Here is a 27,462-nt window from a genome sequence, read left to right on the forward strand (position 1 = left end):
ACCTTTTACTTAAGCTAGCTTATCACTAAATAAAACCACACCACACACTGAAATAAAGACACGGACACAGTAGCTGGAGTTAAAGGTCAGACGATGTTTATTAATCGCTGACCAACTCTTTAAACTAATAATTGAGGCCGAATTAGAATTGAATTGAATATATATTAACTTTAGTTTGGAGGATGGCAAACAGAAAACCGCTGCCAAACACCAGCACCCGTCACCTAGATGACAAACCACCAAACCAAGGAGGGGAGTACACATACCCCGCCTCCTTCCCGCATAACCCGCATTGTGCCGGCCTTACCCCTCTTTCTCTGGCAAACGTTCGGTTCCCGCAGGGGAACGTCTAAATGTCCAACCGCAAGAAAAGGACACACCTGCCGTCCATTTAAAGAGGGAGCCCCACAATGACCACTTATGCCTGTGTGACAGCTGGTTGGCAGCGATTTCCCGCCACCAAGGTTTTCCAAACCGCCACCGCCATCCGCAAACAGAACCTTAACCAACCAGAAACTAACTAGCTCTAACGAAAAAGACCGAAAATATCTTCCAGAAAAAACTGCACTCCTTCCGGAGAAAGGTGAACCCCATCGTCTCTATAGAACTGCCTGTTCCGCAGCACCAGCAGAAGATGCTTAATTGCCACTCCGCCTATGGCCTTGACAAACAGAGACACCGTCGAGTTCACCTTTTTGCGTGCTTTCTCCAGCGCCGAGAAACGCACCGCACCACGCCAATGGAAACGGGGCACCATTTCCGACCAGACAATGCATACCCCAGGCCAGTGACAACGTATCGCCACCACATCCGCCTTTATAGACAAAATCAAGTCTATGCCTTTAACTCGGCCCAGATCATTACCACCCAGATGAATGATAATACAACTGGGGCGACCCCAGCGGCGCTCCCTAGAAAAAAGGACTCGCAACAAATCACCCCATAACATGCCCCTAACACCTAACCATCTAAATTGCCGGGACCCAAAAATCTCAGTCGCCCTAGATGCCATGGGATGTTTCTCCGCCCAAATAACATATGAATGACCAACCATCCATATGTGGTCTCCAAAATTGCTGACAGCTGTAAAAGAAAATATCCTAATGTCAGATTATGCACATAATCTGTAACTTAAACACAACGTAACCAATAAAACCCAAGTGAAGGAGAAAACTCAAAAAACCTCCCGTGGACCTTGGTAGAACAGCCAATTGAAATTAGGCCCCCTCGGAGGAAAAATTTTAAAAATTCGCTTCACACCCTCGATTCCTGAACGGTAAGCGTTCAAAAACCGACGAGTAAACACGTTTTTGGGTTAGCGCAACAGGCGCACTTATAACTTATCTATACGGACATAGGACTTATAGGAGGCCGACTTCCAGCGACCCAACTCCCGAATAGCCGCTGGTGATGAACCAGCGGCCGCCGCATGGGTAGCCGCCCCAATCCGAAAGGAATGAGTACCGAAGTCCGCCTCCTGCAAGCCCAACGCCGTCAAACATTTCTTGAACACCGATGAGAACTGAAACTTTGTCAGAGGGTCCAACTGCGCGTGCACCAGCAACTGGTTGCCCCCCGGAGGTCTTAACCGCACATACTCTTGCGTCAACCGCAGCGGGCAAACGCCCATACCTCCCTGAGCCTCCAAGGACAACCAGCGACCCCGACCTGTTTGATCTGTCTTGGACCGCACAATCCTACAGAGCAACAGGCCCTCCTGCAAGCGCACATTCTCGTAGAGCAGACCCGATTCCCGGGACGCCTTGCTGCTCGCCACTAGCTCGCTCACCCGAAAAGCCCCGAAAAAGGCCAGGGCATACGCGCTACTAAACAATGCCACCTCAAATTCCGAGGACGCAATCCGAGGTAGCACACGCAGCAATTCTGCTAGCAGCTGCAACGTTATAGGCCTACGTGAATCCGCCGGCGCCGGGTGCAACCTAGCCCAACCTTTCAGCGCTCTGGAAAGGACAAACGACCCCGTGGGGTCCGTTGTCCCGTGGAGTCGCGAGTGAAAGGCGATGCCCGCAAGGGCAGTAGCCATGGCCGCTTTTGACCTACCGTTTTGGTAATGCTCCCAAACAAAGGTCAACAGGGCGTCGGCCGAGGACTCACCTGCTACCCCGTACCTACTCTGAAAGGCTGACCAATCCCGCCATGCAGCATCATACGCTCGTAGCGTAGAGGGAGCCAGTGCACACCTGGCCAACGCCGTTAAACCGCTTCGACCATCTGCCAGACAGAAGGTGGGCACTGTAACCCCTCCGCCTCCGCTCCCGGAACCAACGTCCTGAATTTGTCAAACTGGAACCGGGACAATGCATCCGCAATTCCATTGTCAACTCCAGGTACGTGGCGAGCCCTAAAATTAATATTGCGCTGCAAACAAACCAACACTAAATGCCTTAGCAATCGCAGCGCCTGCGGAGATGAGGAACGCTGGTTATTAATCGCATGCACTACCCCTAAGTTGTCGCAAAGAAACAAAATGTCCCTATTTGCGAACCGTCCGGCCCATAACTCAAGCGCCACTAAGATCGGGAACAATTCCAGCAGAAGCAGGTTCTTGGTAAACCCACGCGTTACCCAAGATGCCGGCCAGGCCGCAGCGCACCATGAGCCAGCGAAGAACGCGCCGAAACCTCGACTGCCTGAAGCATCCGTGAACAACTGCAGCTGCTTACTGGAACAACAAGGAGCGGGCCACAACACTTCCCTGTTGAAGGACACCAGGAACGAGACCCAAATCCGCAAATCATCCTTGATCTCGCGGGAAAGGTACACGGAGTGATTCTGTCGAACCGTCCCCGCGGTGGCCCGCTCAAGTTTGCGACAGAAAATCCTACCCATGGGGATAATCCGACACGCAAAATTGAGAGAACCAAGCAAGGACTGCACCTGTTTAAGCCGAACCCTGCGTTTTCCTAAACAGTCTGTAATCAAACCCAATAGTTTCCGCACCTTATCCTCGGGCAAGCGACAGCACCCCCCTACCGTGTCAATCTCGATACCTAAATAGCTAAGACAAGTGCAAGGACCCTCGCACTTATCCTGCGCAACCGGTACCCCTAAAGCGCAGAATAACGACCTGGCCACCGAGAGAATGTCCCCACAGACCGAACTGTCTCCGGGGCCTACAAAAAGAAACTCGTCCAGGTAGTGAGCCACCCCCATCTGCCCGGAGGCGGTCTGGACGCACCAGTGCAAAAACGTGCTAAAGCACTCAAAGTAGGCGCAGGAGACAGAGCAACCCATGGGGAGACACCGATCGACGTAGAATTCGCCCCCTATTTTGAAACCCAGAAACCGCAGGGAATCTGGGTGTAGCGGGAGTAGCCGAAAGGCCGACTCCACGTCCAATTTTGCCAACAGACTCCCCGGACCACAATCCCGCACTAATCGCAGCGCGTCGTCAAACGACTGATATCGAACTCTGCATTGGGCTTCCGGGATAGCGTCGTTGACCGAAAGCCCCGGCGGGTGCGACAAGTGCTGTATCAAACGAAACTTACCTATGGCCTTCTTGGGCACTACCCCTACTGGGGAAATGCACAAGGAGGGCAACGGGGAAAGGGCGTAGGGCCCAGCCATGCGCCCCAGCCCAATCTCCCCGTCAACCTTCCGCCGGACTTCCTGCGGGAATTCCCGAGCCGATCTCAAATTCTGGCGTGCAACCACATACACCGAATCCGGGATTGGCAAACGAAAACCGTGCTGAAAGCCCTGCAAGAGAAACGATGCCGCCGACTCATCGGGGTACAAGGTAAGCCAGCGCTGCAACTCGGGAACTATAATCGGGGAGAAGGCCTTACTTGCCAATTCCACCGGCCTCGGTGGAAGCGGCAGGCTTACCGCCTGTCGCCGCGGTGCATTCCTTGGCCGGGTGACTGGCTCCGCACAACCTGCATGAGTGGCGAAAACGACAGCCCGTTCCTTTGCCGCATTTGCCGTCGTTGTAGGCAAAGCACTTGCCTTTTCCCGTCAATCGAGAAGCCACCGCCCCGGGCTTCTTGGCCGTGACGTCCGGGGTGGGTTTGACCTGCTGCGTGACCTCCAACCACACCTCAACATCCTTAAAACCCGCGGGCAGGATGGGGTTGCCATCCTGATTGCGACGAAACTTCTCGTCGTAATCCCGCCACGCGGAACCCTTGGATTTTAAGTACATATCGTGTACTAAAAACAAATATTTCACCAAGTTGGCATACTCCGCGGGACGCGATTCCGTGTAGCAAGCCATGAACACCAAAAACCCACGCAGCCACTGGTGAAAATTGCGAAACGCATTTTCTCCAATACCACCCGGTTTCTTGGCCGCGTCAAAACCCTGCCGCATTTCCTCTGTAAGGGTGAATATGTCTACATACTTCCCCTTACGTATTTTTTCCCGCATGCGCTTACGAACCCCTCTTGTCACTGCCGTGTTGGCGCAATGTACCATCTCGCCGTAACGGGGAGGGTCGGAGGGGACCACCTGCGCAGGAGCGGCCACCTTGTGCGCCTCCTTGGCCATTCGCCGCGCGATGAGCCTAGCTAATTTACGCGGGCGCCGCGGAGAGCCGGATGATACGCTGCTAGAAGACGAGGAACTACAAGTTGAAACGTGTAAAGGAATATTTAGCTCACCGGAGTTTGAAGGACCCGGAACCGCGTCGTCCGCTGCACCCGCCTCCGCTGATGGCCGTACCTCCACGTTCGCAGTCGCGCTTGTCCGTGACCTTCGCCTCGTGACGGGCGTAGCCCCTGAATTAGACGGAACCTGCAAGGGAGCAAAAGAGGGGACAACCGGCACCGGGGGAACCAGAACATCATTAACACTTGTCCGCAAATGCGGAGGCGGAGAGCCCGTCCCCCCGTTCCGTGGCGGATGGCCGCCCGGCAGCTGCAGGGAGGGGGCCCCCGCCGAGGTGTACCCGATCGACTGCGTAAAGGCTGACCCGCTCACTGCACCGAAACTCGCGGGGTAAGACGGCCGCCACGCCGTATGCGGCGGGCAGCCGCCCGCCCCCGCCCATCCGTATGACGCCGGAAGGAACTGAGGGGGCGCCGCGAGAGGGGGCCAACTCTGTGCCACCTGATACCCACCGCCCGGTGCCTGCCCTGGCTGCAGGCCCGCAAAGGCCGGCAAGGGCACCGCGACTCGGGGGCCACCGACCGACCACGTGGACTGCACGCCGGCGCCCGCGCTGGCCCCGTGCGGGGAAAACTGTGTGCCGGACACCGTCATGAAGCCCATGGAAGGCATGCTGGCGGCTAAGGGGAATGCTGGAGCCGGAGGCCACGCAAAACCCCCGGGGAAGGACTGGCTCCCCGCGAAGCCTTGCTGCGCTGCTACCGAAAGCGCCCCGCCGGGCGTCATATAAGCCGCCGAGACGGATGTCTGTGTGGACCCAAACTGAAAAGGACCGGGAAGGGCGTGGAGAGGGGTTTGAAAACCGACGAGCGGGGGCGCCGTTAATGGCGTCGGGGCGTCTGACACCCAGGAGGAGCCCGAGCAGGCCACCGAGGCCGGGGGAAAACCCTGCCATGTGACTGCCGCCGGGGCGGGTGTGGCGGCCGCCGCTGCCACGTCCCCCGCCCCGGCGACACTAGGCCCAAACGGCCCAATATTATTTAAATTGAGGTGCGGTGTGCTAAACCCCCCGCTGGAGGGGGGTGGTATGGGGCCCTGTATTGTCCCGGGGACAGCGGGAGCCGCTACCCGCTGCCCTGGGCTCATATCCCCCAGCTGCATATTGACCCCCCCCTCGCCCCCCGCAGCTCTGCCGCGGCCGTCCGGCACAGCTTGTGCCCCCAGGACGCCGCCGAGAGCCGACCGCGGGGATGGAGGAGGAGGGCCGGAGGCACTTATGGAAGGAGGGAGGGAAGTCGTTTCGCCCGCGGGAGGCGCCGGGGAGCGCGGCCCAGCCGGACCGCGCGCACCCGCGCCACGTGCAGAGCGGCCGCCGGAGGGGAAGTGCTGCAGACGCCCGAGGCAGGAGGGAGAGGAGAGGCCCGTCCCGCTGCGAGCGCCGGGACGCGCGGCCCGGCCGAGCCGCGCGCATCGGCACCACGTGACGAGCGGCCGCTGGCCGCCCGTCTCCGTGCGGCAGGGGAGCGGGCTGTAACTGCCCGTCCCCGCCGCCTGTCTGAAACAGGGGGAAGTCCTCTCTGTGGCGCAACGCTCGGGGAGCGGGAGCGGAAGGCGCTCCCCGCATCCACGAGGCGCCGGGGGGGGGGAGCTGCACGTTTTGGACGAGGCATGGCAGAGGGGGGAGAATCTGCAAAAGTAGACAATGACACGCAGAGAGGGGGCACAGCACTGTATAATGCCCTAGAGAAGGCAAATGAAATTAAAAAAAAAAAAAAAAAAAAAACAATTTACAGGCAGTGAAAATAAGCAATAGTACTTATCCTTCCTGGGGCATAAACTGAAAGGCAAGAGGGAGTCTAGCAAGATGGCCACCCCCTATATACTAACCTAAGACCCTCCTCTTCATCCTGATGCACAACCCCTTAAACCAATAGGAAAAAACCAACCGGGAAAACTGATCTGCCTAGCAACTGCTTAGTCATTTAACAACCAATCACAAAAAGTTGATCGCTTATATGGCCTCAGGCTTATGCAGCCTTCAGCTTATCTTAGTAACTGTGTGTTATAATAACCCTGGAAGGCCAAAATTGATTAAGATCGATCAAAATGAACCTTTAGTAAAGACAGAGGAGGAAAGGGTGTGTCCTAAACTCCCTCTTGGTGGCCCTATGTACGGCAATGCAGAACAGAATACATAGAAAGTGCACCTAACAACTATGTCCTTCCTTTCCCCCCACAGAATATGTTTTCCGCAGTCAGTTACATCAGCCACATCCAGGAGGCTCTGGACATGCTCTACAACGAGGTTGGTGGATAGAGAAATTTCCTGGAGAGAAGCTGTTGGTGAAATGAGGGGGAAATGCTGTCACTGTACATATTGAGGGGTCTATAAGTTCATGAATGTGGGCAGTAAAGAATAGTTACTTATCACTATAGATCGCATCTATCACTGATAAAGGGCTTTTCACTGCTCTATGAATGAATAGATATAGCATACCTCTCAACTGTCCCGATTTTCGCGGGACAGTCCCGTTTTTTGGGGACTGTCCCGCTGTCCCACCCGCGGGCCGCAGTGTCCCGCGGTGGGGGGGGGGGGCAGTTGGGAGTCTCTGACTCTCGCTGCCCTGCTTAGCAGAGCAGCGGTGAATAGACGCTGTGCGCATGCGCACAGCGTCTATTCACTTGAGGCAGAGGGAGAGGGGGCATGCCAGCGGCTCACAGAGCGCTGGGCATGCCCCCTCAGTGACGAAAGCGGGGGCGTGGCTCGCGATCGCGGGTCCTCCCGCGAAGCCACGCTCCCTTTTCTTAGATCACACCCCCTTTTCGGGAGCGCGCGCGGCTTCGCCGCGCGTGTGTCCCTTTTTCAGCAAAGAAAAAGTTGGGAGGTATGGATATAGGGGGTCATTCCGAGTTGTTCGCTCGCAAGCTGCTTTTAGCAGCTTTGCACACGCTAAGCCGCCGCCTACTTGGAGTGAATCTTAGCTTATCAAAATTGCGAACGAAAGATTAGCAGATTTGCGAATAGACACTTCTTAGCAGTTTCTGAGTAGCTCCAGACTTACTCGGCATCTGCGATCAGTTCAGTCAGTTTCGTTCCTGGTTTGACGTCATAAACACTCCCAGCATTCGCCCAGAAACTCCTCCGTTTCTCCAGCCACTCCCACGTTTTTCCCAGAAACTGTAGCGTTTTTTCACACACACCCATAAAACGGCCAGTTTCCGCCCAGAAACACCCACTTCCTGTCAATCACATTACGATCACCAGAACGAAGAAAAAACCTTGTAATGCCGTGAGTAAAATACCTAACTGTATAGCAAATTTACTTGGCGCAGTCGCACTGCGGACATTGCGCATGCGCATTAGCGACTAATCGCTCCGTTGCGAGAAAAAAATAACGAGCGAACAACTCGGAATGACCCCCATAGTACAATGTAATTAACCTAAGTTTCATATAAAAAAAGAATAAGTAAACGGCTTTGTAATACAGTGCAGGGCTGGGCAGGTGCGGATTGGGATACAAAATCAGCCTGGGAAATTTCTGGTAGCAGCCCCAAATAGGGGGTGGGGTCAGGGCAGCGGCGAGCGGATATGGATCGAAGTACTGGTGGGGTGTGGCAAAATATGGAGTGGCATGGCCACCCTCTTAAAAAAAAAATACTATTCATTTGAACCCCTCTGCAACTAACAAGGGCCACTACTGTATGTGCAAGGGGTCATACTGTATGCTGAGATATCCATGTGGTCGGGAACCGACAGTGCTCGCCACGGCTATTCCCACGACACATTTCCACGACACCCATGGAGTGGGACTGAAACCTGTAGCGAGCGCAGCGAGCCACCGCACCTGAAGCGTTGCAAGCATGGGACCCTTTACCATGGCCGGATTATAGGAGGAGCGACAGGGGCGGTCATCCTGGGGCCCCCACACGTTAGGGGCCCCCACAATCTGTCCCCCATACTCACTGTTCGGCAGCTCAGCTGTCCTCTTAACAGTAGTGCCACTGAGGAGCATCCCTACAGTCAGCGCCGACGATGTGCACCATGTGAGGGACCAGCTCTTTCCTGCCTGTGCTGCAGCAGCTCTGGTTAGTCAGTGCCTCGCGGGATAATGACATCAAATCCTGCGAGGCACTGACTAACCAGAGCCACTGCGGCACAGGCAGGAAAGAGCTGGTCCCTCACATGGTGCACATCGTCGGCGCTGACTGTAGGGAAGCTCCTCAGCGGCACTACTGTTAAGAGGACAGCTGAGCCGCCAAAGAGGGAGCTGGTCACCGCGGCTCTGGACCCCTTCCCTCATGTGGTGCACATCGTCTGCGCTTGGATGCCAGGTATGCAGCTGGGCGACTCCCACACTGTCACCAATGGCATAAAACTTAAAATTTCTAAATATGGTTGCCTACGTGTATATATATATATATATATATATATCATTGATCATTTTATTGATAGGGGCCCCCACAGACCATAATCCGGCTCTGCCCTTTACGCTCGCCCCGCTGCTGGTACTCTGGTGGCCGGGATGCCGCTGTCTGCATCCAGTCCGCCAGGATATCATTACATCTCATCCATGTGTGTAAGTCCCTCTCATCCTTTCCTGTAAATATATTTAGTGATGAGTTATGTGAGGGAAGGAGAGCTGTTTGGTACAATCTGAGTGTGGGGGCGAGGCAGAGCAGTGTGCGTGGGTGAGGGGAGAGCTCTATGAGGGGGGGATCTAACGGAGGGGGAGAGCTGTGTAAGAGGGAGAGAGGTGTGTTGGTGGGGATCTGAGTAGAAAGACGCAGAGCTGTGGAAGGGGGAGGAAAGCTGCGTGTGGGGATCTGAGTGATGGGGGGGAAGCTGTGGGGAGAGGGGGCTGTGTGAGGAGGGTAGTGCTGTGTGTGGCGATCTGAGTGAGGGAGGGAGAGCTGTGGGGGGGGGCTGTGTGAGGAGGGTAGGGGTGCGTGTGGGGATCTGAGTGGGGGGCTGTGTGAGGAGGGTAGGGCTGTGTTTGGGGATCTGAGTGGGGGGAGCTGGGGGGGGGGGTGCTGTGTGAGGAGGGTAGGGCTGCGTGTGGGGATCTGAGTGGGGGGGGGCTGTGTGAGGAGGGTAGGGCTGTGTGTGGGGATCTGAGTGGGGGGGAGCTATGGGGGGGGCTGTGTGAGGAATGTAGGGCTGTGTTTGGGGATCTGAATGGGGGAGAGCTGTGGGGGGGCTTTGTGAGGAGGGTAGGGCTGTGTGTGGGGATCTGTGTGTGGGGGGGGCTGTGTGAGGAGGGTAGGGCTGTGTGTGGGGATCTGAGTGGGGGGGCTGTGTGAGGAGTGTAGGGCTGTGTTTGGGGATCTGAATGGGGGAGAGCTGTGGGGGGGCTTTGTGAGGAGGGTAGGGCTGTGTGTGGGGGGGCTGTGTGAGGAGGGTAGGGCTGTGTGTGGGGATCTGAGTGGGGGGGCTGTGTGAGGAGGGTAGGGCTGTGTGTGGGGATCTGAGTGGGGGGGAGCTGTGGGGGGGTGCTGTGTGAGGAAGGTAGTGCTGTGTGTGGGGATCTGAGTGAGGGGGAGAGCTGTGGGGGGGGGGGCTGTGTGAGGAGGGTAGGGCTGTGTGTGGGGATCTGTGTGTGGGGGGGCTGTGTGAGGAGGGTAGGGCTGTGTGTGGGGATCTCAGTGGGGGGGGGAGCTGTGGGGGGGGCTGTGTGAGGAGGGTAGGGCTGTGTGTGGGGATCTCAGTGGGGGGGAGAGCTGTGGGGGGGGGGGGGGCTGTGTGAGGAGGGTAGGGCTGTGTGTGGGGATCTGAGTGAGGGGGGAGAGCTGTGAGCATACCTCCGAACTGTCCCGATTACGGCGCGGGACAGTCCTGTTTTTCACGGTCTGTCCCGCTGTCCCACCCGCGGGTCGCAGTGTCCCGCGGGTGGGGGGGCAGTTGGGAGATCCCCACCTGTCACTCGCTGCTCTGAGCAGAGCAGCGGTGAATAGATGCTGTGCGCATGCGCACAGCGTCTATTCACGGCAGAGAGGGAGAGGGGGCATGACCAGCAGCTCTCACAGCGCTGTTCATGCCCCCATAATGAAGAAAACGGGGGCGTGGCTTGCGATCGCGGCACTTGCCGCAAGGCCACTCCCCTTTACGTTAGGCCACGTCCCGTAAAAAATCGGGCGCGCGAAAGTGTCCCTCCTCGGATGAGAGAAAAGTTGGGAGGTATGTGTGAGGGGGGGCTGTGTGTGGGGATCTGAGTGAGGGGGGAGAGCTGTGAGGAGGGGAGAGCTGTGTATTTACCTTTAGTTGAATGGCTGTGGCTGGGGGCAGTTCCTCCATGGTGGCCGGTTCCTTTTGAAAGTGGCTGCAGGAGACAGAGATGGCAATTCGGCGGCACTTGTTCAGCGTTGGTGGGTGGGCTGAGGCAGGCACCGGCTGCGCTTCTCTCCCTGGGGCCCTCCTCTACTTTCCTACATGCAGGCAGCGCAGGCAGTGAGATGCCGCAGCCCGGTCCCAAGACACAAGGAGAGCAGTGGCAGTGGGGACCTCCTGGCCTGTGAGTGCAGGGAGGTAGCGTGGCACATCAGAGACTGCTTAAGCTTCTGCACATGCGCAGAAGCTGTCTCCCAAAGCTGCCGATCGCGGAAGCCGGCCCAACACGGTGAAGGCCACTGAGGGGATGTCGGGACCAGCTAAGCGGAAACTGATCCGGCGTCCCAATCCGCCCCTGGGGGTGGGCAATCATGGAATAATGGAGGCCGCACTATGCACTATGAAACATTATCTGTACATTGGCTGGGGAGATGTACTAAGCAGGGATAAAAGTGGAGAAGTGAGCCACTGGAGAAGCTGCCCATGGCAACCAATCACCTGCTCTGTATATTTTTATAGTATGCAAATTATAAATGTTACGTCAATACTGATTGGTTGCCATGGGCAACTTCTCCACTGGCTCACTTCTCCACTTTTATCACTGTTCAGTACATGTACCCTGCCCACCTAGGATAACAACAATCCCACATAGGGTCACAGAGACCCTTCCCTTAAGAGAGGGGCTGCACATCATTACATAGGCAGTTGTGAGGTAACGCTATGTGTCGCTGTACTTTACGTCTCCTGTGACAGCTCTCTCCCAAATGCTGTGCAGTGGACTAAAGCTGCATACACACGGTGCTATATTTCATGTGATATGGACTATATAGGTGGAAACATAGGCCCTCATTCCGAGTCATTCGCTCGGTATTTTTCTTCGCATCGCAGCGTTTTTCTGCTTAGTACGCATGCGCAATGTTCGCACTGCGACTGCGCCAAGTAATTTTGCTATGAAGATAGTATTTTTACTCACGGCTTTTTCTTCACTCCGGCGATCGTAGTGTGATTGACAGGAAATGGGTGTTACTGGGCGGAAACACGGCGTTTTATGGGCGTGTGGATAAAAACGCTACCGTTTCCGGAAAAAACGCGGGAGTGGCTGGAGAAACGGAGGAGTGTCTGGGCGAACGCTGGGTGTGTTTGTGACGTCAAACCAGGAACGACAAGCACTGAACTGATCGCAGATGCCGAGTAAGGTTGAAGCTACTCAGAAACTGCTAAGTAGTTTGTAATCGCAATATTGCGAATACATCGGTCGCAATTTTAAGAAGCTAAGATACACTCCCAGTAGGCGTAGGCTTAGCGTGAGCAACTCTGCTAAATTCGCCTTGCGAGCGATCAACTCGGAATGAGGGCCATAGTGCATATCGCACCGTGTGTATGCACTTGCGATGCCGATGCGCGGTCCTGCCTCCAGGTAGTCAGTATCGGCCGTAAGCCTGCGTTGGTGCATGTGTACAAATCTTTACACTGAGGAACACAGTCCTCTCATGCTACCCAGTTACTATGCAGAAGTGTGTGGGGGCATTTATTAGACATTTGTACCACCTGCCCTGTCCTGTGGGATGTACGCTGTGCCTAACCTCTATGAGTAGGGTGCCCAGGAAGGTAAAGCTCATACAGAAGGGGGGAAGGGGGGGAGTCAATGCCCCCACGAGGATCACATATCATTATCTGGCGTTACAGTCGGTGTAATCTCTGCCTCCCATTGCTGTAACCCTCCCAGGTACCCAGGGCCTTTGTCAATCTGGTGGAGGTGATGGATCTAATCCCCCTGAGAGAGGCGGTACTGGATAGCCGAGTGCAGTGTCCCACTTTCATTACAAGGTCAGTAACCGCGCAGGTGGCAGGAAATTTTATGTATTAATTTCTGACAGTGGGCCTGATTCTGAGTCAAATGTAATGCGGTCACAATTGCGGACACTGACTACGATGGTATGTGACTATCCGCCCGTCTTCTGTATGCTACTCATCTATGTAACTGCACTGCCCCCAGTTCTCCAGACGTGAGAGCATCTATCATCACTAATAATGGCACGTAGCGCTTGGTGCTGAAGATGGCGTGCACACTCCATACGCACAACTCAGAATAGGGTGCAACGGTGGCTGCACGCTCGTGACGTGCCCAAGGGATGTTTCTCTTAGATGCAAACGCCCCAGTTACCACCCAGGTAAGCACATTCAGACCTGTAGCTTTGACGCATTCGCAGTTTGCTAAAAATCGTGAGACGCGGCTGCATTTGGTCTGCAGCTCAGAATCAGGCCAGACCAGTCTAGTGTTCATTGCTGTTATAACATATTGTAAAAATGTTTGTAATGATTCACATGTTTAGTAAACTTTAGAGTTAGCCTGCTGACCCATACACCCAGATATGACGCTACGCATGTGTAACCGCTGCCTGTTATCTCTCTTTCTAGGCTGCTGTGTCCCTGTCTTCTGAACGTCCCTGAGAACTCACACGAGATGCAAGTGACAAAAGACGCCAACAGCGCATATCAGGTACAGTGTACCCCAGTACTGTGTGACAGCGCTATATAGTGTACCCCAATACTGTGTGACAGCGCTATATAGTGTACCCCAATACTGTGTGACAGCGCTATATAGTATACCCCAATACTGTGTGACAGCGCTATATAGTGTACCCCAATACTATGTGACAGTGCTATATAGTGTACCCCAGTACTGTGTGACAGCGCTATATAGTGCACCCCAATACTGTGTGACAGCGCTATATAGTGTGTACCCCAATACTGTGTGACAGTGCTATATAGTGTACCCCAATACTGTGTGACAGTGCTATATAGTGTACCCCAGTACTGTGTGACAGTACTATATAGTGTGTACCCCAATAATGTGTGATAGCGCTATATAGTATACCCCAATACTGTGTGACAGCGCTATATAGTGTGTACCCCAATAATGTGTGATAGCGCTATATAGTATACCCCAATACTGTGTGACAGCGCTATATAGTGTGTACCCCAATACTGTGTGATAGCACCATATAGTGTACCCCAATACTGTGTGACAGCCCTATACAGTGTACCCCAATAATGTGTGATAGCACCATATAGTGTACCCCAATAATGTGTGATAGCACCATATAGTGTACCCCAATACTGTGTGACAGCGCTATATAGTGTGTACCCCAATAATGTGTGATAGCGCTACATAGTATACCCCAATACTGTGTGACAGCGCTATATAGTGTGTACCCCAATAATGTGTGATAGCACCATATAGTGTACCCCAATACTGTGTGACAGCCCTATACAGTGTACCCCAATAATGTGTGATAGCACCATATAGTGTACCCCAATAATGTGTGATAGCACCATATAGTGTACCCCAATACTGTGTGACAGCCCTATACAGTGTACCCCAATACTGTGTGACAGTGCTATATAGTGTACCCCAGTACACTGTGACAGTGCTATATAGTGTGTACCCCAATAATGTGTGATAGCGCTATATAGTATACCCCAATACTGTGTGACAGTACTATATAGTGCATACCCCAATAATGTGTGACAGTGCTATATAGTGTACCCCAATACTGTGTGACAGTGCTATATAGTGTACCCCAATACTGTGTGACAGTGCTATATAGTGTGTACCCCAATAATGTGTGATAGTGCTATATAGTATACCCCAATACTGTGTGACAGTGCTATATAGTGTGTACCCCAATAATGTGTGATAGCGCTATATAGTATACCCCAATACTGTGTGAGTCTATATAGTGTGTACCCCCAATAATGTGTGATAGCGCTATATAGTATACCCCAATACTGTGTGACAGTGCTATATAGTGGGTACCCCAATAATGTGTGATAGCGCTATATAGTATACCCTAATACTATGTGACAGTGCTATATAGTGCATACCCCAATAATGTGTGACAGTGCTATATAGTGTGTACCCCAATAATGTGTGACAGTGCTATATAGTGTGTACCCCAATAATGTGTGACAGCGCTATATAGTATACCCTAATACTGTGTGACAGTGCTATATAGTGCATACCCCAATAATGTGTGACAGTGCTATATAGTGCATACCCCAATAATGTGTGACAGTGCTATATAGTGTACCCCAATAATGTGTGACAGTGCTATATAATGTACCCCAATACTGTGTGATAGCGCTATATAGTGTACCCCAATACTGTGTGACAGTGCTATATGGTGTACCCCAATACGGCGTGACGGCACTAGTGTACCCCAATACTGTATGCCAGTGCTATATAGTGTACCCCAATACTGTGTGACTGCGCTGTATAGTGGAGCCCACTACTGTGTGACAGCGCTACATAGTTTATCTCTATACTGTGTGACAGCGCTATAAAATGATCCACAATACTGTGTGACAGCGCTAGTGTATCCCAATACTGTGTGACAGTGCTATATAGTGTACCCCAGTACTGTGTGACAGCGCTATATAGTGCACCCCAATACTGTGTGACAGCGCTATATAGTGTGTACCCCAATACTGTGTGACAGTGCTATATAGTGTACCCCAATACTGTGTGACAGTGCTATATAGTGTACCCCAGTACTGTGTGACAGTACTATATAGTGTGTACCCCAATAATGTGTGATAGCGCTATATAGTGTACCCCAATACTGTGTGACAGTGCTATATAGTGTACCCCAGTACTGTGTGACAGCGCTATATAGTGCACCCCAATATTGTGCGACAGCGCTATATAGTGTGTACCCCAATACTGTGTGACAGTGCTATATAGTGTACCCCAGCACTGTGTGACAGTACTATATAGTGTGTACCCCAATAATGTGTGATAGCGCTATATAGTATACCCCAATACTGTGTGACAGCGCTATATAGTGTGTACCCTAATAATGTGTGATAGCACCATATAGTGTACCCCAATACTGTGTGACAGCCCTATACAGTGCACCCCAATAATGTGTGATAGCACCATATAGTGTACCCCAATACTGTGTGACAGCCCTATACAGTGTACCCCAATACTGTGTGACAGTGCTATATAGTGTACCCCAGTACTGTGTGACAGTGCTATATAGTGTGTACCCCAATAATGTGTGATAGCGCTATATAGTATACCCCAATACTGTGTGACAGTACTATATAGTGCATACCCCAATAATGTGTGACAGTGCTATATAGTGTACCCCAATACTGTGTGACAGTGCTATATAGTGTACCCCAATACTGTGTGACAGTGCTATATAGTGTGTACCCCAATAATGTGTGATAGCGCTATATAGTATACCCCAATACTGTGTGACAGTGCTATATAATGTGTACCCCAATAATGTGTGATAGCGCTATATAGTATACCCCAATACTGTGTGAAAGTCTATATAGTGTGTACCCCCAATAATGTGTGATAGCGCTATATAGTATACCCCAATACTGTGTGACAGTGCTATAATAAGAATTTACTTACCGATAATTCTATTTCTCGTAGTCCGTAGTGGATGCTGGGACTCCGTAAGGACCATGGGGAATAGCGGCTCCGCAGGAGACAGGGCACAAAAGTAAAGCTTTAGGATCAGGTGGTGTGCACTGGCTCCTCCCCCTATGACCCTCCTCCAAGCCTCAGTTAGGATACTGTGCCCGGACGAGCGTACATAATAAGGAAGGATTTTGAATCCCGGGTAAGACTCATACCAGCCACACCAATCACACCATACAACTTGTGATCTGAACCCAGTTAACAGTATGATAAAACGTAGGAGCCTCTGAAAGATGGCTCACAACAATAAACAACCCGATGTTATTATAACAATAACTATATACAAGTATTGCAGACAATCCGCACTTGGGATGGGCGCCCAGCATCCACTACGGACTACGAGAAATAGAATTATCGGTAAGTAAATTCTTATTTTCTCTGACGTCCTAAGTGGATGCTGGGACTCCGTAAGGACCATGGGGATTATACCAAAGCTCCCAAACGGGCGGGAGAGTGCGGATGACTCTGCAGCACCGAATGAGAGAACTCCAGGTCCTCCTCAGCCAGGGTATCAAATTTGTAGAATTTAGCAAACGTGTTTGCCCCTGACCAAGTAGCTGCTCGGCAAAGTTGTAAAGCCGAGACCCCTCGGGCAGCCGCCCAAGATGAGCCCACTTTCCTTGTGGAATGGGCTTTAACAGATTTTGGCTGTGGCAGGCCTGCCACAGAGTGTGCAAGCTGAATTGTACTACAAATCCAACGAGCAATCGTCTGCTTAGAAGCAGGAACACCCAGCTTGTTGGGTGCATACAGGATGAACAGCGAGTCAGATTTTCTGACTCCAGCCGTCCTGGAAACATATATTTTCCGGCCTTGACAACGTCTAGCAACTTGGAGTCCTCCAAGTCCCTAGTAGCCGCAGGCACCAAATAGGTTGGTTCAGGTGGACGCTGAAACCACCTTAGGGAGAAACTGAGGACGAGTCCTCAATTCCGTCCTGTCCGAATGGAAAATCAGATAAGGGCTTTTACAGGATAAAGCCGCCAATTCTGACACGCGCCTGGCCCAGGCCAGAGCCAACAGCATGACCACTTTTCCTGTGAGATATTTTAACTCCATAGATTTAAGTGGGTCAAACCAATGTGACTTTCGGGACCCAAAAACTACATTGAGATCCCAAGGTGCCACTGAAGGCACCAAAGGAGACTGTATATGCAGTACCCCTTTTACAAACGTCTGAACTTCAGGGACTGAAGCTAGTTCTTTTTGGAAGAAAATTGACAGAGCCGAAATTTGAACCTTAATGGACCCCAATTTCAGGCCCATAGACACTCCTGTTTGCAGGAAATGTAGGAATCGTCGAATTTCCTCCGTCGGGCCTTACTGGCCTCGCACCACGCAACATATTTTCGCCAAATGCGGTGATAATGTTTTGCGGTTACATCCTTCCTGGCTTTGATCAGGATAGGGATGACTTCATCCGGAATGCCTTTTTCCTTCAGGATCCGGCGTTCAACCGCCATGCCGTCAAACGCAGCCGCGGTAAGTCTTGGAACAGACAGGGTCCTTGCTGGAGCAGGTCCCTTCTTAGAGGTAGAGGCTACGGATCCTCCGTGAGCATCTCTTGAAGTTCCGGTTACCAAGTCCTTATTGGCCAATCCGGAGCCACGAATATAGTACTTACTCCTCTCCATCTTATCAATCTCAGTACCTTGGGTATGAGAGGCAGAGGAGGGAACCCATACACTGATTGGTACACCCACGGTGTTACCAGAGCCTTTACAGCTATTGACTGAGGGTCCCTTGACCTGGCGCAATACCTGTCGAGTTTTTCCCAACGGTTTATAATCATGTGGAGGACTTCTGGGTGAAGTTCCCACTCTCCCGGGTGGAGGTCGTGCTGAGGAAATCTGCTTCCCAGTTGTCCACTCCCGGAATGAATACTGCTGACAGTGCTATCACATGGTTTTCCGCCCAGCGAAGAATCCTTGCAGCTTCTGCCATTGCCCTCCTGCTTCTTGTGGCACCCTGTCTGTTTACGTGGGTGACTGCCGTAATGTTGTCCGACTGGATCAACACCGGCTGACCTTGAAGCAGAGGTCTTGCTAAGCTTAGAGCATTGTAAATGGCCCTTAGCTTCAGATATTTATGTGAAGTGATGTCTCCAGGCTTGACCATAAGCCCTGGATATTCCTTCCCTGTGTGACTGCTCCCCAGCCTCACAGGCTGGCATCCGTGGTCACCAGGACCCAGTCCTGAATGCCGAATCTGCGGCCCTCTAGAAGAAGAGCACTCTGCAACCACCACAGGAGGGATACCCCTGTCCTTGGTGACAGGGTTATCCGCTGATGCATCTGAAGATGCGACCCGGACCATTTTTCCAGTAGGTCCCACTGGAAAGTCCTTGCGTGGAATCTGCCAAATGGGATTGCTTCGTAGGAAGCCACCATTTTTACACAGAACCCTTGTGCATTGATGCACTGAGACTTGGCTCGGTTTTAGGAGGTTCCTGACTAGCTCGGATAACTCCCTGGCTTTCTCCTCCGGGAGAAACACCTTCTTTCTGGACTGTGTCCAGGATCATCCCTAGGAACAGAAGACAAGTCGTCGGAACCAGCTGCGATTTTGGAATATTGAGAATCCAATCGTGCTGCCGCAACACTACCTGAGATAGTGCTACACTGACCTCCAACTGTTCCCTGGATCTTACCCTTATCAGGGAATCGTCCAAGTAAAGAATAACTAAAATTCCCTTCCTTCGAAGGAATATCATCATTTCGGTCCGTACTTTAGTAAAGACCCGGGGTGCCGTGGACCATCCCTACGGCAGCGTCTGAACTGATAGTGACAGTTCTGTACCATAACCTGAGGTACCCTTGGTGAGAAGGGTAAATTTTTTGACATGAAGGTAAGCATCCTTGATGTCCCGAGACATCATGTAGTCCCCTTCTTCCAGGTTCGCAATCACTGCTCTGAGTGACTCAATCTTGAATTTGAACCTCTGTATTCAAAGATTTTAGATTTAGAATCGGTCTCACCGAGCCGTCTGGCTTCGGTACCACAATAGTGTGGAATAATACCCCGTTTCCTTTTGCAGGAGGGGTACCTTGATTATCACCTGCTGGGAATACAGCTTGTGAATGGCTTCCAAAACTGCCTCCCTGTCAAAGGGAGACGTCGGTAAAACCGACTTTTGGAAACGGCGAGGGGGAGACGTCTCGAATTCCAATTTGTACCCCTGAAATATTACCTGAAGGATCCAGGGGTCTACTTGCGAGTGAGCCCACTGCGCACTGAAATTCATTGAGAACGGGCCCCCACCGTGCCTGAGCTTGTAAAGCCCTAGCATCATACTGAGGGCTTGGCAGAGGCGGGAAAGGGTTTCTGTTCCTGGGAACTGGCTCATCTCTGTAGCCTTTTTCCTCTCCCTCTGTCACGAGCAGAAAAGAGTAACCTTTTGTCCGCTTGCCAACAAAAGGACTGCGCCTGATAATACTGCGTCTTATTTTGAGAGGCGACCTGGGGTACAAACGTGGATATCCCAGCTGTTGCCGTGGCCACCAGGTCTGAAAGACCGACCCCAAATGTCCCCTTTTTTAAGGCAATACTTCCAAATGCCGTTTGGAATCCGCCTCACCTGACCACTTTACTGGTAGAATTGGACAACGCACTTATACTTGATGCCAGTCGGCAATATTCCGCTGTGCATCTCGCATATATTTTAAATGCTCTATAGGCAATAATATACTGTCCTTATCTAGGATATCAATATTTCCAGTCAGGGAATCCGACCACGCCAACCCAGCACTGCACATCCAGGCTGAGGCGATTGCTGGTCGCAGTATAACACCAGTATGTGTGTAAATACATTTTAGGATACCCTCCTGCTTTCTATCAGCAGGATCCTTAAGGGCGGCCATCTCAGGAGAGGGTAGAGCCCTTGTTCTTACAAGCGTGTGAGCGCCTTATCCCCCCTAGGGGGTGTTTCCCAACGCACCCTAACCTCTGGCGGGAAAAGGTATACTGCCAATAACTTTTTAGAAATTATCAATTGTTATCGGGGGGAAACCCACGCATCATCATTTTATTTCTCAGATTCAGGAAAACTACAGGTAGTTTTTCCTCACCAAACATAATACCCCTTTTTGGTGGTACTCATATTATCAGAAATGTGTAAACATTTTCCCTTGCCTCAATCATGTAACGTGTGGCCCTATTGGAAATCACGGTTGTCTCTTCACCGTCGACACAGGAGTCAGTATCCGTGTCGGCGTCTGTATCTGCCATCTGAGGTAACGGGCGCTTTAGAGCCCCTGACGGCCTATGAGACGTTTGGACAGGCACAAGCTGAGTAGCCGGCTGTCTCATGTCAACCACTGTCTTTTATACAGAGCTGACACTGTCACGCAGGGCCGTAACTACGTGTGTGCCAAGGGGGCTTGGCACACAGCGCAGTTGCCCTGGGGGCGCACGGCCAGCGGCATGTAATGAGTCAAATTGACTCATTACATGCCGCCTCTGAACTGCGCCGTGCGCCGCACTGTGAAGAGAGAAGACAGGAGCGCCGGGCAGCGGAGGAGGAGGGAGGGGGAGCAGAGAGCCGCAGCAGCGCTATTTGATTGGTAGTAAGCGCCGCTGCAGCATCCCCCTCTCCTTCTGTATTGGCTGCCTGGCGCTGCTGTGAATGCTGGGATGCATCCCAGCATCCACAGCAGCGCCAGGCAGCCAATACAGAAGGAGAGGGGGATGCTGCAGCGGCGCTTACTACCAATCAAATAGCGCTGCTGCGGCTCTCTGCTCCCCCTCCCTCCTCCTCCTTCTCACCTGCCTGCACCGAGAGGAAGCTGCACGAGGAGCCTGTCAGCGGGGAGAAGGTAAGTATATCCCCCCCCCCTCTCTCTCTCTCTCTCTCTCTCTCGGACACCGTCTGCTGCAATGTGTAAAAAGTGGTCCCATCTGCTGCAATGTGTAAAAAGGGGTCCCGTCTGCCGCAATGTGTAAAAAGTGGTCCCATCTGCTGCAATGTGTAAAAAGGGGTCCCGTCTGCCGCAATGTGTAAAAAGTGGTCCTGGCTGCCGCAATGTGTAAAAAGGGGTCCCGTCTGCCGCAATGTGTAAAAAGTGGTCCTGGCTGCCGCAATGTGTAAAAAGGGGGACTGGCTGCCGTAATGTGTAAAAAGGGGTCCCGGCTGCCGCAATGTATAAAAAGTGGTCCTGTCTGTAGCAATGTGTAAAAAGTGGTCCTGGCTGCCGTAATGTGTAAAAAGGGGGACTGGCTGCCGCAATGTGTAAAAAGGGGGATGCTGTCTGCTGTAATGTATAAAAGGGGCTCTACCTGGTGTAGTGGCGCTACTGTGCAGCATAATTTGAATAATGGAGACTACTGTGCACCGTAGTATGAATTGCTATTATTTTGTTGCCACGCCCCTTCCCGTGAAGCCACGCCCCTATATATTTTTCACGCGCCTGCGGCGCGCACTGCGCCTATCTTGTACGGGGGGGCGCCAATGTCGGTTCTTGCACACAGCGCTAAAATGCCTAGTTACGGCACTGCTGTCACGTAATTTTCAACAGTACATCCACTCCCACTCAGGTGTCGACCCCCTAGGGCAGGCCTGGCCAACCTGTGGCTCTCCAGATGTTGTGAAACTACACATCCCAGCATGCCCTGCCACAGTTTTAGCCTTCCCTAATAGCAAAACTGTGGCAAAGCATGATGGGATTTGTAGTTTTACAACAGCTGGAGAGCCACAGGTTGGCCAGGCCTGCCCTAGGGGGTGACATCACTATTACAGACAATCTGCTCCGTCTCCACATCATTTTTCTCCTCATACATGTCGACACAAACGTACCGACACACAGCACACACACAGGGAATGCTCTGATAGAGGACAGGACCCCACTAGCCCTTTGGGGAGACAGAGGGAGAGTTTGCCAGCACACACCAAAGCGCTATAAACTGTATAGGGACAACCTTATAATAAGTGTCTATCCCTTATAGCTGCTTATATATATTTTTAGCCAAATAAGTGCCCCCCCTCTCTGTTGTACCCTGTTTCTGTAGTGCAGTGCAGGGGAGAGTCTGGGAGCCTTCCTACCAGCGGAGCTGTGTGGGAAAATGGCGCCGTGTGCTGAGGAGATAGGCCCCGCCTCCTTCTCGGCGGGCTCTTCTCCCGCTTTTATCTGGAAAACTGGCAGGGGTTAAATACATCCATATAGCCCAGGGGCTATATGTGATGTACTTTTTGCCATAGGAGGTATTTACATTGCTGCCCAGGGCGCCCCCCCCCCCCCCCCCAGCGCCCTGCACCCTCAGTGACCGCAGTGTGAAGTGTGCTGGGAGCAATGGCGCACAGCTGCAGTGCTGTGCGCTACCTTAATGAAGACAGGAATGTCTTCTGCCGCCGATTTCTGGACCTCTTCACTCTTCAGCATCTGCAAGGGGGCCGGCGGCGCGGCTCCGGGACCCATCCAGGCTGTACCTGTGATCGTCCCTCTGGAGCTAATGTCCAGTAGCCAAGAAGCCCAATCCACTCTGCACGCAGGTGAGTTCGCTTCTTCTCCCCTTAGTCCCTCGATGCAGTGAGCCTGTTGCCAGCAGGTCTCACTGAAAATAAAAAACCTATTTAAACTTTACTTCTAAGCAGCTCAGGAGAGCCACCTAGCCTGCACCCTTCTCGTTCGGGCACAAAAATCTAACTGAGCCTTGGAGGAGGGTCATAGGGGGAGGAGCCAGTGCACACCACCTGATCCTAAAGCTTTACTTTTGTGCCCTGTCTCCTGCGGAGCCGCTATTCCCCATGGTCCTTACGGAGTCCCAGCATCCACTTAGGACGTCAGAGAAATAGTGTGTACCCCAATAATGTGTGATAGCGCTATATAGTATACCCTAATACTGTGTGACAGTGCTATATAGTGCATACCCCAAAAATGTGTGACAGTGCTATATAGTGTGTACCCCAATAATGTGTGACAGTGCTATATAGTGTGTACCCCAATAATGTGTGATAGCGCTATATAGTATACCCTAATACTGTGTGACAGTGCTATATAGTGCATACCCCAATAATGTGTGACAGTGCTATATAGTGCATACCCCAATAATGTGTGACAGTGCTATATAGTGTACCCCAATAATGTGTGACAGTGCTATATAATGTACCCCAATACTGTGTGATAGCGCTATATAGTGTACCCCAATACTGTGTGACAGTGCTATATGGTGTACCCCAATACGGTGTGACGGCACTAGTGTACCCCAATACTGTATGCCAGTGCTATATAGTGTACCCCAATACTGTGTGACAGCGCTGTATAGTGGAGCCCACTACTGTGTGACAGCGCTACATAGTTTATCTCTATACTGTGTGACAGCGCTATAAAATGATCCACAATACTGTGTGACAGCGCTATATAGTGTATCCCAATACTGTGTTACAGCACTATACAGTGTACTCTAATACTGTGTGACAGCGCTATACAGTGTACCCCAATACTGTGTGACAGCGCTATACAGTGCATCCCATATAGTATACCCCAATACTGTGTGACAGTGCTATATAGTGTACCCCAATGCTGTGTGACAGTGCTATATAGTGTAGCCCAATACTGTGTGACAGCGCTACATGGTGTACCCCAATACTGTGTGACATTGCTACATAGTGTAGCCCAATACTGTGTGACAGCGCTATATAGTGTAGCCCAATACTGTGTGACAGCGCTATACAGTGTACTCTAATACTGTGTGACAGCGCTATACAGTGTACCCCAATACTCTGACAGCGCTATACTGTGTACCCCAATACTGTGTGACAGCGCTATACAGTGCATCCCATATAGTATACCCCAATACTGTGTGACAGTGCTATATAGTGTACCCCAATGCTGTGTGACAGCGCTATATAGTGTAGCCCAATACTGTGTGACAGCGCTACATAGTGTACCCCAATACTGTGTGACATTGCTACATAGTGTAGCCCAATACTGTGTGACAGCGCTATATAGTGTAGCCCAATACTGTGTGACAGCGCTATACAGTGTACTCTAATACTGTGTGACAGCGCTATACAGTGTACCCCAATACTGTGTGACAGCGCTATACAGTGCATCCCATATAGTGTACCCCAATACTGTGTGACAGTGCTATATAGTGTACCCCAATACTGTGTGACAGCGCTATGTAGTGTAGCCCAATACTGTGTAACAGCGCTACATAGTGTACCCCAATACTGTGTGACAGTGATACATAGTGTAGCCCAATACTGTGTGACAGTGCTACATAGTGTAGCCCAATACTGTGTGACAGCGCTGTACAGTGTACTCTAACACTGTGTGACAGCGTATATAGTGTACCCCAATACTGTGTGACAGTGCTACATAGTGTAGCCCAATACTGTGTGACAGCGCTATATAGTGTACCCCAATACTGTGTGACAGCGCTATACAGTGTACTCTAATACTGTGTGACAGCGATATATAGTGTTCTGTAATACTGTTCGACAGCGCTATACAGTGTACCCCAATACTGTGTGATAGTGCTATTAAGTGCACCCCAATACTGTATGACAGCGCTATATAGTGTAGCCCAATACTGTGTGACAGCACTACATAGTGTACCCCAATACTGTGTGACAGCGCTATATAGTGTAGCCCAATACTGTGTGACAGCGCTACATAGTGTATACAAATACTGTGTGACAGCGCTATACAGTGTACCCCAATACTGTGTGACAGTGCTATATAATGTACCCCAATACTGTGTGACAGCGCTATAGTGTAGCCCAATACCGTGTGACAGTGCTATATAGTGTACCCCAATACTGTGTGACAGCACTATATAGCGTACCCCAATACTGTGTGACAGTGCTATATAATGTACCCCAATACTGTGTGACAGCACTAGTGTACCCCAATACTGTATGACAGCACTACATAGTGTACCCCAATACTGTGTGACAGTGCTATATAATGTACCCCAATACTGTGTGACTGCGCTATAGTGTAGCCCAATACCGTGTGACAGTGCTATATAGTGTACCCCAATACTGTGTGACAGCACTATATAGTGTACCCCAATACTGTGTGACAGTGCTATATAATGTACCCCAATACTGTGTGACAGCACTAGTGTACCCCAATACTGTATGACAGCACTACATAGTGTACCCCAATACTGTGTGACAGCGCTATATAGTGGAGCCCAATACTGTGTGACAGCGCTATACAGTGTACCCCAATACTGTGTGATAGCGTTACATAGTGTATCTCAATACTGCGTGACAGCGCTATAAAGTAATCCACAATATTGTGTGACAGCACTATATAGTGTATCCCAATATTGTGTTACAGCGCTATACAGTGTGCCCCGACACTGTGTGATAGCGCTATATGGTGCACCCCAATACTGTGTGACAGCGCTATACAGTGCACCCCAATACTGTGTGACAGTGCTATATAGTGCACCCCAATACTGTATGTAACCAGTAACATATTTTTTTCCTAAAATTACAGCAAAGTCTCCAACATTTGGTTTATTCTGGAAAATATGATAAAGAGGACTTCACGGTGGTCCTGCAGCCATTCTTCCATCACACCAAGATCCCACATCTCCCGGTAATCCTATATATGTTTATATGTGTGCATACAGATATACATCTTTCTTCATACACTGTGTGAATTATAGACAGATACGTTTTTATTCTGTTTTGACCTACTGAAGATATGACACCTGGTTCTACTGAAGAGCTACGTACAGTGCCTTGCTAAAGTATTCACCCACCTTGGCTTTTTATCTATTTTGTTACATTACAGCCGGTATTTAAATTATTATTTTTGTCAGAATTTTATGTGATGGATCTGCACAAAATAGTCTAAGTTGGTGAAGTGAAATGAGAAAAATATATATAAAAAATAATTTTTATAAATAAAACTTTGAAAATTGGCATGTGCATATGTATTCATACCCTTTGCTATGAAGCCCCTCAACAGTTCTGGTGCAACAAATTACCTTCAGAAGTCACATAATTAGTGAAATGAAGTCCACCTGTGTGTAATCTAAGTGTCACATGATCTGTCAGTGTAAACACACCTTTTCAGAAAGGCCTCAGAGGTTGCAACACCACTAAGCAAGAGGCATCACACCATGAAGACCAAGGAGCTCTCCAAACAAGTCAGGGACAAAGTTATTGAGAAGTACAAGTCAGGGTTGGGTTATAAAAAAAATATCCAAATCTTTGATGATCCCCCGGAGCACCATCAAATTCATCATCTTCAAATGGAAAGTACATGGGACCACAACAAACCTGCCAAGAGAGGGCCGGCCACCAAAACTCACAGACCAGGCAAGGAGGGCATTAATCAGAGCGGCAGCACAGAGACCAAAGGTAACCCTGAAGGAGCTGCAGAGTTCCACAGCAGAGACTGGTGTATCTGCGCATGTGACCACAATAAGCCGTACACTCCATAGAGCTGGGCTTTATGGAAGAGTGGCCAGAAAAAGCCATTACATAGTGTTAAAAATAAGAAGGCACGTTTTGAGTTTGCCAAAAGGCATGTGGACGACACCCCAAATGTATGGAGGAAGGTGCTCTGGTCAGATGAGACTAAAATTGAACTTTTCGTCCACCAAGGAAAACGCTATGTATGGTGCAAACCCAACACATCCCATCACCCCAAGAACACCATCCCCACAGTGAAACATGGTGGTGGCAGCGTCCTGCTGTGGGGATGTTTTTCAGCAGCAGGGACTGGGAAACTGTTTCGAGTCGAGGGAAAGATGAATGGTGCTAAATACAGGGATATTCTCAAGCAAAACCTGTTTCAGTCTGCCTGTGATTTGAGACCGGGACGGAGGTTCACCTTCCAGCAGGACAATGACCCGAAGCATACTGCTAAAGCAACACTCGAGTGGTTTAAGGGGAAACATTTAAATGTGTTGGAATGGCCTAGTCAAAGCCCAGATCTCAATCCAACTGAGAATCTGTGGTCAGACTTGAAGATTGCTGTTCACAAGCGGAAACCACCCAACATGAAGGAGCTGGAGCAGTTTTGACTTGAGGAATGGGCAAAAATCCCAGTGGCAAGATGTGGCAAGATCATACAGACTTATCCAAAGCGACATGCA

At 51.1% G+C, this 27,462-nt stretch overlaps 1 protein-coding gene across 1 annotated transcript in view; it reads left to right on the forward strand.

Annotated features, from left to right (window-relative positions):
• Positions 1–27,462, forward strand: part of LOC134911022 (phospholipase B1, membrane-associated-like) — a 249,524-nt gene that overhangs the window by 126,893 nt on the left and 95,169 nt on the right. The window contains exons 38-41 of the mRNA XM_063919415.1: positions 6,813–6,878; positions 12,625–12,725; positions 13,317–13,398; positions 25,851–25,952. Of these exons, the coding sequence (XP_063775485.1) occupies positions 6,813–6,878; positions 12,625–12,725; positions 13,317–13,398; positions 25,851–25,952 (351 nt within the window). The remainder of the gene's footprint in view (positions 1–6,812; positions 6,879–12,624; positions 12,726–13,316; positions 13,399–25,850; positions 25,953–27,462) is intronic.

Source organism: Pseudophryne corroboree, chromosome 4 (genome assembly GCF_028390025.1).
Source record: "Pseudophryne corroboree isolate aPseCor3 chromosome 4, aPseCor3.hap2, whole genome shotgun sequence".
Taxonomy (NCBI): domain Eukaryota; kingdom Metazoa; phylum Chordata; class Amphibia; order Anura; family Myobatrachidae; genus Pseudophryne; species Pseudophryne corroboree.